Source organism: Lepidochelys kempii, chromosome 10 (genome assembly GCF_965140265.1).
Source record: "Lepidochelys kempii isolate rLepKem1 chromosome 10, rLepKem1.hap2, whole genome shotgun sequence".
Taxonomy (NCBI): Eukaryota; Metazoa; Chordata; order Testudines; family Cheloniidae; genus Lepidochelys; species Lepidochelys kempii.
The window spans coordinates 76,795,463-76,808,805 of NC_133265.1; the positions used below are offsets into that span (position 1 = coordinate 76,795,463).

Here is a 13,343-nt window from a genome sequence, read left to right on the forward strand (position 1 = left end):
ACCAGCTTAGGTCAAAACTTCCCCAAGGTACAAAATATTACCCCCGTTATCCTTGGACTGGCCGCTACCACCACCAAACTAATACTGGTTACTGGGGAAGAGCTGTTTGGACGCGTCCTTCCCCCCAAAATACTTCCCAAAACCTTGCACCCCACTTCCTGGACAAGGTTTGGTAAAAAGCCTCACCAATTTGCCTAGGTGACTACAGACCCAGACCCTTGGATCTTAAGAACAATGAACAATCCTCCCAACACTTGCACCCCCCCTTTCCTGGGAAATGTTGGATAAAAAGCCTCACCAATTTGCATAGGTGACCACAGACCCAAACCCTTGGATCTGAGAACAATGAAAAAGCATTCAGTGTTTTACAAGAAGACTTTTAATAAAAAATAGAAGTAAATAGAAATAAAGAAATCCCCCCTGTAAAATCAGGATGGTAGATATCTTACAGGGTAATTAGATTCAAAAACATAGAGAACCCCTCTAGGCAAAACCTTAAGTTACAAAAAAGATACACAGACAGAAATAGTTATTCTATTCAGCACAATTCTTTTCTCAGCCATTTAAAGAAATCATAATCTAACACATACCTAGCTAGATTACTTACTAAAGGTTCTAAGACTCCATTCCTGTTCTGTCCCTGGCCAAGACGACTACAGACAGACACAGACCCTTTGTTTCTCTCCCTCCTCCCAGCTTTTGAAAGTATCTTGTCTCCTCATTGGTCATTTTGGTCAGGTGCCAGCGAGGTTACCTTTAGCTTCTTAACCCTTTACAGGTGAGAGGAGCTTTCTCCTGGCCAGGAGGGATTTCAAAGGGGTTTACCCTTCCCTTTATATTTATGACACAGGGTAACATGCATTGGTAGTAATGGTCTGTTACTTTTGCAGTATTTTGAAAGTACTATAGTAGTCTGAGTTGAGATAAATGAAAATTTAATAAAACTGCCCCAGCAGAAATAAATTATAGTAGCTCTACATCTTTTTTTCCCCTATTTTCATTTTTTAACCTCATCATCCATTCAAATACAGTAATTTATTTTTTAAAAGGTCTGTTGTGGATGGGAAGGAAACAATGCAGTTTTCCTGATACAATATAATAAATGGAACATACAGGGTTACTAAAGCTTCAGTCTGGCAAACTGCCAGACAGTTACATCATCCTGTAATCATTATCTGTTTCTGGCTCCTAATCTTCTGCTAAATATTGCTTTTAGCTCCCCTCTCACTCCTTACTTATAATTTGATTTTCTTGGGTTACATCGTAATATATATAAAGAGCAGCTTTTTGAATTCTTAATAACAAAATAATATGTTTTTGCCTAAATTAAATATACGGAATACCTATTCTAAAATACTTTTGCAGCTCTGATACAGGATCTTTAACTAATGTCACTTTTGCGCTCTTTACATGCTATTTATAACAAGCACATAAAACATTTTATCAGAGGAGTCTGTTTGATACAGACAGATCAATGCATGTATTACATGTGATGGTATTCTGTTGCTTTCTTTCTACCTAAACAAAACAATCTACTAAACATTTTTATGTTTTGCATATAAAATGGCACAGTGTACTGGCAGGAAAAATGCTTTGAATCCGTCTACCCCACTGCTGGGTGAGGTACTCCACAGAGAACGCAGTGGTGAGGGGTTTGTTGTTTTTTGACAGCACCATTAGAAGCATGAAATCTTTTTTAAAGGAGTGGCAGAATCTTGTAATAAGGGCTACAGGAAATGACTGTATTGGGTGTGGAAGAAGAAACAACAGTCCAGATTTAACACATGAGCCACCAAAATAGTTGAAAACAGAGTGCAGGAAATGGCCTCATAAAATAGGCTAAACTATACTATACACTAAAAGGAAAATGGATGAATAATACAAAAGCCCATTGTTTACAGTGATAGTGTTGATCACTCTAAATAGAGATTCAAAAGGATCACAAAAATCTGAAGCATATCAAATGTTAAATTGAAAATACTAATGCCTGATAAAACACTGCTATTTAATATATAATAAACACAAGCTACAATATAACAAGGAGCTGTTTGAATGTGTAGTATGCGGATATAATTATGTGCAAGTAAAATGGTCTGAGACACAAAGGTAGTATTTATAGTTCCATGTACCTTTAAAAGGGTACTGTCATGTCAAAATCACACTGTTGTCAAATATTTTTTCTTCAGCATTCACCCTTTAGAAGACTAAAATTGAATCTGTTTAATTGTACTCCCAATTAATCTGTTATTACTGTGTGAATTTTCTCTTTCATGCACACATGGCACAAACAGATTAAATTTGCACCGTCCCCTGTATTATGAGTCCATCTCTTAACCACTAGGCAAAACACAAAGCAATCCTGTGACTCATCTGCTGCTGCTGTTTTAACCACTAGCTGGAGTCAAGAACCACAACCCCTTTTCATTCCTGCACTAGTGTTCTGCCTGTTAGCGTGCCACACCTCTAATCACCCTCCCTCCTTCACTGGGTTATGCTAGGTTTGCATAAATTCTGGTAGAATGTATGGAATTGGTCCCCGGTATACCTTCTGCTCATCTATGTCAACTTCACCCATTGGGCACTTTGTATGTTTTCTGATAGTCATAGATTTTGTGCCACAGAAAAATGAAATCAGTCAATTGGTTTGAGGGGGCACACAGAGGTAGTTTACACTTAATATATTTTTTGATTGCAGAGGTATGTATTTGTATAAATATTATACATATTTGATTTTATCCTTGTTCCTCCACTCTTTGTATATGTCTTATTCTTAGACCCAGTTCCTGCAGGTTTCAGAGTAACAGCCGTGTTAGTCTGTATTCACAAAAAGAAAAGGAGTACTTGTGGCACCTTAGAGACTGACCAGTTTATTTGAGCATAAGCTTTCGTGAGCTACAGCTCACTTCATCGGATGCATACTGTGGAAAGTGTAGAAGCTCTTTTTATATACATACAAAGCATGAAAAAATACCTCCTCCCACCCCACTCTCCTGCTGGTAATAGCTTATCTAAAGTGATCACTCTCCTTACAATGTGTATGATAATCAAGGTGGGCCATTTCCAGCACAAATCCAGGGTTTAACAAGAACGTTGGGGGGGGGGGGGGTTAAGGAAAAAACAAGGGGAAATAGGTTACCTTGCATAATGACTTAACCCCTCCCAGTCTCTATTCAAGCCTAAGTTAATTGTATCCAATTTGCAAATGAATTCCAATTCCTGCAGCCACTCTGTGTGGACAGATCCCAAAACCATTGCAGAGCCCCATTGAAGTCATTGGGATTCTGTGTAGGTGCAAAGATCCACTTGCGTGAAGCATTTGCAGAGTTGGGACCTGGGATTGTAAACTCTTTAGAGAAGGCCCATGACTTCATTTGTTTGTACAACACGTAGCACAGTGGGGCTCTGATTTTGATTGGGACCTTGAGTGCCATTATAATATAAATGTTAAATAATGTCTCTGTTCATGTCCGACTCTGGAAACTGAAGTGCTTTTTCCCACTTACTCTAAATGTGAATTAGTTTTACATCATCTATGTATTCAGAGATATGACTGAGTGTGTATATAGCATAAAATATAGATGCATGCTTTGTGTGTGTACATACATGTCTATAATGCTTCTATATATGTGTGTCTTTTGATTCATAAATATCAGGTCTTGTCAGTGAGTTTTAATGTTACCAGACTGCATGTTTCCTAATTTCAAGCATGCTTAAAATTTTCACCACGACTCCATTTCTTGTTTTCCTTTAAGGACCTTACTTACTTAGCCATGGTTACTTCTCACTTAAGCATCAGGATTGCAGCCTTCTTCACATTCGCAGTGTCTGCCATTTCCTGCTTCCTGCCAGTGCCCCATACCAGTTAAAGCAACCATCAGCCAGCCGCTCCCTGTAGTAATTTCACATACAAACTCTGTTTGGATTCAGCTCACTCAGACCTTGCAACAACCATAACAATCCATCCCTGTTTAACTACAAAAAACCCTTCTCCATTCTTCCCCAAGCAACCAACCCTATAGCCATATCCGATTTCAGACGCTCTCCTCACTTCCAACAGAACCCTCCACCAGCTTCACCCAATATCTACTACAAATCTATAGATATACCTAACAAATTGTCCTACCCTTCCAAAAACCACCCTAATTTCCACAGTTTCTGTTTCACCACCCCAGCTGTTCTTGCAGGAGAAGCCTAGAAATGGCTTTGTTAACCTAGGGGAGAAAAAAGACAGTTTTCCCTCCCTGGTGGAGCGGTACTATAGTGGCTTTTCTTCCTGTGGGAAGAGACCATCAGACTTTTCTCACTGTCCCCCACAACCTTTGTGGAAAGATGGTTGAATATTAAATTATTTTTGATTATTGAGCTAAAAAAGGTGTTTTTTTTCATTTCAGTTTATTTGTAGCCAAACAATTGATTTTTTTTTCCATTTTATTCCTCAAAAACCATTTTTTAAAAATGTTTGGTGGAAATCTTTTCTATTTTTTAAGTGGTGTTTAGCTAAAAAATCTATTTTTTTCCCATAGCCATTTTGTGAGAGGAGTCCCCTGGACCCTCTGTAGGCTTGGGGTACATGAGAAATGTAAGAGGCTGTACAGTTCCAGTCAGAGACTTTTGGCACAGTAAGAAATCCACCAAAAAGGTGAGAGGGCCACAGTTTGTGAGTTCACTGCTCATTGATGCAAGTGTCTGGATGGTTTCTGTGTTTGGATTTCCAAATTCCAGTGATATTGTATTTATTTTATTTAAAAATAATTTTGTAAAGTTTCACACACCCCTTTTTGAAAAAAAGGTTACCAATAAGGTATCTTATTAAGATTATATAAATTTTAAGGACTTTTGGTTATTTGATTACCATTCATATATAAGAGCCTGTTGTTTTTCCACTGTTAAAAATAAATAAAATTGCTAGCATACGGCATAAGTTTACTGTATAATGCATCACTGTCAATCACTTAGACATTGTGTCATGCTGTCCTGTTAATACACTTCATTGTTCTTCATAGTCATTTGGAGTTTTGCTTAAGAGAAAGGAATGTGAAACTGTCAATTTTTTTTATTTTAAACACCTTTAAATTAACATGTACTTACTGTAATAAAATGGAATTGGGCACAGGGGCCTATTCAAATTAGAATGATAGTATAATATTCATGCCAGTAAGGTGGTACAGGCTATTAAAAGAAAATTTCGCACACAGTAAACTTTTTGGTAATAGACCTGCCACTGAATGGTGACTATAAAGAGCACTTTCAGAACTGGAATGTTAGTATAAACATAATTTATTATTAATTGTATTTATTTATACATATACTGGTTTTATAGTGTGAACCACACAGTTCACTTCCCCTGTTGTAAATTTCTCTCATTTTCAGCTTAATATATTTTTTCATTAATGGCTGAATAAAATCTGTGTTTTCTGAGGACCATTGCTATAAATTTGGCAACATTGTTTGGATGAAGTCTTCAAAAAGGTTGCCTGAAGAGTATATTGCAGTTGGCTAGTTTGTTGATGAATGTTATAGGAAAACAATTAGAAATGCTTCTGCAGTTAGTTGTCTCAAAATTTGGTATTCCTTGTTTCACTGACTTGTTTGAATGTAACTTAAGGTCTGAATCCTTTGTGATACTGATCACTCTCCATTCTCATTGACCTCAGTGGGAACAGTCAGTACCCCATAGGCAATGACCTGTACACAGCCTAGTGGTGACTAGCGTGTGTGGGAAGAGGCTGAGGTGGATGTTAAGGAAATGGACTTGTTTCAAGTTTCTCCTCATCTTCCTTGTTTGGAGAAATACTGTATAAAAGTACTTATAAGATTCATACCATCTTACCAGAAAGTATTCTCTGCTAAAATAATGTATTTTCAAAGGTCAAGAGCAAATTGGAAAAATGTAGAGCTACAATTTAAAGGTTTGTTAATTGAGATACTGAAAATGTCTTTTATGCAGTGTAAGGTCCACTTGTTTATTTTTACAAAAGAATCTTAAAAGATTTTGTAGGCTGTTTTTAAAAATTTTTTATAAGCAACAGCACATTGTAATTCGTGTTCTGACTGTGGGGCGTGTGGGTGGGGTGTGTGTGTGAAGGACCATTTGTTAGATACTGTTTTGTTGCTACAGCAGCCTAGAGGAACTTCAAAGGATAAATTAACAAACAGATGGCTTTAACACACTTCCCTGACAGCGTGCACTCCTCAGCGTTTAAGCTGCCACAACACACCCTGAGGTGACACCAGCATTACATATTGATCTTTTGGTGAAAGATACTTTGCTTTTTCTGTTCTACACTGTAGGATGTAGTGTAATTATTCATAAAAGGGTTAGACTCTTGTGAAATATTTGCAACTGAAACTTTTGTCTAAAAATAATGTGGAATTTGTACATTTGCACTATGGATTTACACTGCTTGTGCTCAGTCTTAAGGTGCATTTCTTTATATTTCCTACTTTAGGAAATGGATTTATTAACTCTCGAGCGTCACCAAGCCTGCTAGGAACCACTGGTGGTGGGAATGGATTGGGCAAAGTTATGCCTACAAAGTCTCCGCCTCCACCCGGAGGAGGTAATCTTGGAATGAACAATCGCAAACCAGACCTTCGTGTTGTCATCCCACCTTCCAGCAAGGGCATGATGCCTCCATTGGTAAGTTGGGCCATTCATTCTATAGTATACTATGTACAGTATGCCCAAGGGGTGAAAAAAGAGTGCTGCTGAAAGCAAAACTATAATATGTGTTAATTTGCACTCACACAAATGATCTCATATAGCACCCTAGGCATTATGGAGATGGCACCTTAGAAACACCCCTATCGTAGGAGACTTGACTGATAAAAGAACACAACTCAAGTGCAGATTGCCATCTTGGACAGTATTAGCAAAAAAAAAGTGGGAGAAGATATTCTTACTCACGTTGGATTAATAAATACAGAATAATGAGCTGATCTACATTGGGTTATTTACATTGCCATATTGAAGACTTTGGTTTGGTTTCGTGTCCTGATTGCAATCTTCCTGGGTTGCTAGGACTGAGGGTTTTAGTGGTTTGGTTTCTAGGGGGTGAGGGAAGAGTTTATTGTACCACTCAGCAAGGGCAACTTTTGCTGATTATTGAGCTGTGTTGGGGTGCCTCGATGTCGAGTTCTGTCCGGTTCTCCCAGGTTGTAGTATTGGTGAGTTGTGACGTTTCTCAGAAAAAATGATTATGTGGGAGGAACCTTCATTTGGTTTGGTGTGTTAGTACAATAGCCATTCACTCCCCATATTTGGAGTTAAAATCTTGAACGAGGACACAAGGAAGAATGAATGGTGGTCTAATCATTTGTACATCTCACAAAACAACTGTGCATTTCAGCACATCAGCAATGTTTGTTCATCCTACCTCTAGATATAGCAGAGGGTATTGCAGGTCAGACCTGAGGTTGGAAGAGAGCTTCTACTTCAACCTTGTGTGGCTGAAGTCATTGATATTAGTCTCTATCTTTTTATGTGCAAACTCACAAGCATTTAAGTACATCTATTCAGTTTACGAATCCTCCCCTATATGGAAGTAGCCAAAAGGAGCATAGGATGTAAACAGTATAAGCATTCTTTATACAATATTTACTTATTTATTTTTAAGATTCCACAAATGTTGACATTTGCTATTGATGGTAGAGCTAAATCACACAAAATCAATGTAAGTAGCCAGAGTCCTAATTAAAGAAGTTCTTTAACACCTTTATTAAAATGTTTGAGGTTTTTCTAAAAATGTACAAATTATAGAGCACATTTATGAAGAAATATATTGCTATTTCTTAATGTGAAACTTGTGCTTTAAATTATTTTGAAAAATAAATACGGGGGGAAATATTTTAAAAGGCAATTTTAATGTTTTCTCCTTAAATTATCGCTCTCTGTCTGGTGGAGAGGGGAGAGAAGTAAAGAATAGAGATGCACAGATGTCATGGTGATTGGTGGACTAAAAATACATGCCTCTGCAGTTGACTTTCATCTGATCAGTTCAACCATAATAGAACCAATGTGCACCTGTGTCCATATATGATGTCTGTGAATACTTGTGCCCTTGCTAGTTCAGCCAATGCTAATTTTCAGATCATCTGTAAACAACCTTTTGTTGTTGTGAACACAACTTTTGCCACAGTATTTATTCCTGCATCAAAACATTTTTATTAATTGACCGAATGTGTGTATAGTAAGTATATAATCTCATACTTTGTAACTTTGTTTACATAATCGCATGATAAATTCAAAATATTAACAAACCAATAAATAAATCCTGAAGCACAAACATGATTTATTTTATTTTTGAAAGCAATGCTTTTCTGAGTAACTTTATTATCCCTCTTGTTTGCTGAATACAGTCGGAGGAGGATGAATTGGAGTTGGTGAGTTTGGGTTCCTGCTTGATGAGTGAAGAAAGCTTAAGCCATACGACATGGTCTCAGTTATACCAATGTTCCCTTTATGGCAGAGAAATGTACTTGTTTTATCCAAATAAAAAAACCCACAAAAATTGCAGAGTGCAAATACAGCCAAAGTCTAGCATTCTCCATTTGTAAATTTATGTTTTTATGAAACAGTTTTTTCGTTTTTCTTAGAGGGAACATTGGAACAGAGCCTTACTCAGTAACTGTCCATGCACACAGAGTACTTGTTCTGATGGGGTAGAGTGTTAAATGCCTTATATAGTCCCCAAAATTATTGAAATATTTTTAGAAAATTACTTCACTCCTGAAGTTCCTCAAATTGTAACACAAGCTGTGTGTTACTTCTCCTTCTTTCACGGAGATTATTACATCATTGCTAGTGAGGTCACCTTTTTACAGAGTTGGATTTATTTCATGCTTTATGAGATGATCAAACCACAAAGGGGGGTTCCCTGTTTACCACAAGGAATATGGAATTGCAAACTAATTATTTTACCTTTTTCAACTGGAAAGATGTTCTGTATTTGAAAGGAAATTGCTGTTTTTCAGAAAACATGATATCTTTCGATGTTCACTGTGGAAAATAAATATAAGACTAAAAATAGGTTGACTCATGAGAGTTCTAGATTATTTTTCCCAGCAATATGCAAATGTTTGAGGTGTTATAGCACAACAGTAATTGCAGAAAAATGCTGCATCAGAGTACAATTGTAGATCAGCTTCAAGATATTTATACACCTATGCTTTGATTTATTTGCACATGGACTTGTTGCTAATATGAGGCTCTAATTGCATGAAAGCATGAAAATTTCAGTAGTTTCTTTATATTTTAAGTTGGTGAATGCATGCTATTGGATGATATTTTACCTATATTGTTTTCCTAAATTTGAGCGAGTTGGAAAAAATTACTTTTGAAAATTAATACTTGAAGCTATCCAAAAATGGTGGTGGTTACAGGAAGAGTTTAAATGTTATTCTAATTAACAGCTATTTCATTTGTTTATTTTTTCTCAGTGTTGTAGAAAAGCATCTGTTTTTCAATACAAAGAAATATGGGATTTAATTTAATCCATAAAATAGTTAACCAGGTCATTATGTACATATCAGTGATTGTAAGGCTTACTCAAAATCACTTTCATTATAGACGTGTTTATGTTCTTTAACTGTCAAAATTGCCATGTTCTTCTAATATAAATTATTTGGAATCTAGATATAGTACTTTGGAATATGAATAATGTAGGATGAGCTTGCCCTCTAGTGGTTATAAAAATGCAATGTGCCTATATAAACCTACTCAATGGACTGAAAAAAGCAAAATCTTTCTCAAACAAGACACTTTAAATTAGCAAATAAAGCACCCTGGGAATGCTATTTTATTCATTATATGGATTAATATGTGTTCTGAAATACAGTTTCATATCCTAGCAGTAAACATTAAATTCTACATGACCAGAATTGAACAGATTTACTAGATGGAAGGCAGAAGGGGTTGAGACCCTAGTTTATAGACTAATATAAATATATCACTCTCCTTCCATTATCTTGATCAAATTATCCCCATCAAAAAATAAGGTTCTGAAAATTTTTATGACCGTCTGTAAACCTTGGAATCCATAACTCAGACAAAAAGTAAAATTTGTCAGCCATCTAATATTTCCAAATCACACATCCAAACCAAGTGTCCGGGTATAAATTGCCTCTGAAAATAGCCCCAAATACCCGCCCCTCCCGATTCCCCGGGGATATCCTTGGAACCTGTGTAGTTTCCTAGTAGATGTCTCTAACTTTTCCATTATGTAGTAGTCCCAACTTTACAGGCTGTTATCCAAGAAACCTCTGGGAAAAGGCCTATTTCCTAAAGACACAGAAATCTGGTCTAATAACATATCTTCATAAAAGATAAACCCAGTCTCTCACTGTAACACAGTGGGATTTTCAAAACGTAAGCGATTTACAAACACAAATCTCAGTGAAAATAAATGGGTTTTCCCTCAAGTCACTTATGTGCTTTTGAAAATTCCACCCTGAACCTACAGTATGCCCCTGCTTAACACAGACACCAACATAATCTCTAGAGTAGTAGTTACTAGACTCTTAATCAAGTTCTCTATAAGATTCAGACAAAATAGGCATTCTTGGAGAGAAGTCTAGCTTTGCACAATATAAAATATTCCTCGTACATCAATTAAACTTATTTGAACAAAGTTGTTCCTACAATCAATGGAGGAAGAAAAGATTTTTGGAACAGGAGACAAGTTTGATCCTTCTTACTGGGCTGGCAAAATGCTATGCCAGCAATGATTTCATACATTGAGTATCCACTATTATATAACCTGTACATTCAGTCTCCAGCATCACTACTAATGGTATAATTTCATCTTTGAATGCCACCTTTTCTTTATCTTTTTAACATCGCACTAGAACCCCTGAGTTTGATCAGATACTGTAAATTCTGAAGCGTTAACATAATGCACTTGGACTCTAAGCTTTCCCTGTGTTTTTGTGCTTAAAGTAGTAGAAGAATACAGTACATTTAAAATGGTAGCTATAGCATTCCTTGTACTCTTTTTAAACTGTCAAGCTACAATTACCAGATTGGTAGGCCTCAGATCAGCCCTCATGGTTTTGATTTGCAGAGTTGCATAAACACAAGCACTGCCTGTATGTTCCATTCTTGTGAGAACAAAAATCATGTGTATTTCTATAAGGTGTGTTCTCTGGTTTCTTCTCTACTCTGTTCTTGAGAGAAGCAGGGATAGTGAAATACCAATATGCCACCCTTGATCAGAAGAAAACAAAGAGGGGGTGGTGGTTTTGTTGTTGGCGGGTGCTTCAGCTAAGAAGTTGAGAAGCTGCTGTTTTGGGAGCAAATAAATATATATAATTTTTAAGTCTGGGAGTATTACTTTACTTTTCTTTTTAAAAAAGCTAAAACTTAGGTCTGTTAATCTTAAACATTCCATTTAAAATTGGGTACCAGATGGCAAGGAGAATGATGTTCAAATTCCTTAGGAAAAGTTAGGAATAAATCTTCTTTTAAAAGAAAAACAACAACATGGCCTATTCCTGTCACATCCAGTCTGTGTTGACTTGGCTGTTTTGAAAAAAATTAAGGCTTCCTTGGTAAAGAATACTGCATGCCAGTGATGGAGTGGCCTTGTTTTCTAAAAGGCATCCATCACAATGTTTAAGTAAAGTCTTTTGTAGCAAATGTTTAGTAGAATCATAGAATATCAGGGTTTGAAGGGACCTCAGGAGGTCATCTGGTCCAACCCCCTGCTCAAAGCAGGACTGATCCCCAATTAAATCATCCCAGCCAGGGCTTTGTCAAGCCTGACCTTAAAAACTTCTAAGGAAGGAGATTCCACCACCTCCCTAGGTAACACATTCCATTGTTTCACCACCCTCCTAGTGAAAAAATTTTTCCTAATATCCAACCTAAATCTCCCCCACTGCAACTTGAGACCATTACTCCTTGTTCTGTCATCTGCTACCACTGAGAACAGTCTAGAGCCATCCTCTTTGGAACCCCCTTTCAGGTAGTTGAAAGCAGCTATCAAATCCCCCCCTCATTCTTCTCTTCCGTAGACTAAACATCCCCAGTTCTCTCAGCCTCTTCTCATAACTCATGTGTTCCAGTCCCCTAATCATTTTTGTTGCCCTCCGCTGGACTCTTTCCAATTTTTCCACATCCTTCTTGTAGTGTGGGGCCCAAAACTGGACACAGTACTCCAGATGAGGCCTCACCAGTGTCTAATAGAGGGGAACGATCACGTCCCTCGATCTGCTGGCAATGCCCCTACTTATAAATCCCAAAATGCCATTGGCCTTCTTGCCAACAAGGGCACACTGTTGACTCATATCCAACTTCTCATCCACTGTAACCCCTCAGTCCTTTTCTGCAGAACTGCTGCCTAGCCATTCGGTCCCTAGTCTGTAGTGGTGCATGGGATTCTTCCGTCCTAAGTGCAGGACTCTGCACTTGCCCTTGTTGAATCTCAACAGATTTCTTTTGGCCCAATCCTCCAATTTGTCTAGGTCCCTCTGTATCCTATCCCTACCCTCCAGCATATGTACCTCTCCTCCCAGTTTAGTGTCATCTGCAAACTTGCTGAGGGTGTAATCCACACCATCCTCCAGATCATTTATGAAGATATTGAACAAAACCGGCCCGAGGACCGACACTTGGGACACTCCACTTGATACCGGCTGCCAACTAGACATGGAGCCATTGATCACTACCCGTTGAGCCTGACAATCTAGCCAGCTTTCTATCCACCTTATAGTCCATTCATCCAGCCCATACTACTTTAACTTGCTGGCAAGAATACTGTGGGAGACAGTGTCAAAAGCTTTGCTAAAGTCAAGGAACAAGGAATGTCCACTGCTTTCCCTTCATCCACAGAACCAGTTATCTCGTCTTAGAAGGCAATTAGATTAGTCAGGCATGACTTGCCCTTGGTGAATCCATGCTGACTATTCCTGATCACTTTCCTCTCCTCTAAGTGCTTCAGAATGGATTCCTTGAGGACCTGCTCCATGATTTTTCCAGGGACTGAGGTGAGGCTGTAGTTCCCAGGATCCTCCTCCTTCCCTTTTTTAAAGATGGGCACTACATTAGCCTTTTTCCAGTCATCCGGGGCTTCCCCTGATCGCCATGAGTTTTCAAAGATAATGGCCAATGGCTCTGCAATCACATCCGCCAACTCCTTTAGCACTCTCGGATGCAACGCATCCGGCCCCATGGACTTGTGCACATCCAGCTTTTCTAAATAGTCCCGAACCGCTTCTTTCTCCACAGCGGGCTGGTCACCTCCTCCCCATGCTGTGCTGCCCAGTGCAGTAGTCTGGGAGCTGACCTTGTTCGTGAAGACAGAGGCAAAAAAAGCATTGAGTACATTAGCTTTTTCCACATCCTC

The 13,343-nt window shown here is 38.0% G+C and overlaps 1 protein-coding gene across 8 annotated transcripts in view; it reads left to right on the forward strand.

The window, feature by feature from the left end:
- Positions 1-13,343, forward strand: part of MEF2A (myocyte enhancer factor 2A) — a 161,973-nt gene that overhangs the window by 134,148 nt on the left and 14,482 nt on the right. For 5 of the 8 annotated variants that reach the window (XM_073304262.1, XM_073304267.1, XM_073304264.1 and 2 more), the window contains 2 exons: positions 6,450-6,640; positions 8,359-8,382. In XM_073304262.1, coding sequence (XP_073160363.1) covers positions 6,450-6,640; positions 8,359-8,382 — 215 coding nt within the window. The remainder of the gene's footprint in view (positions 1-6,449; positions 6,641-8,358; positions 8,383-13,343) is intronic. The other 3 variants (XM_073304269.1, XM_073304265.1, XM_073304266.1) reach the window with 1 other exon arrangement.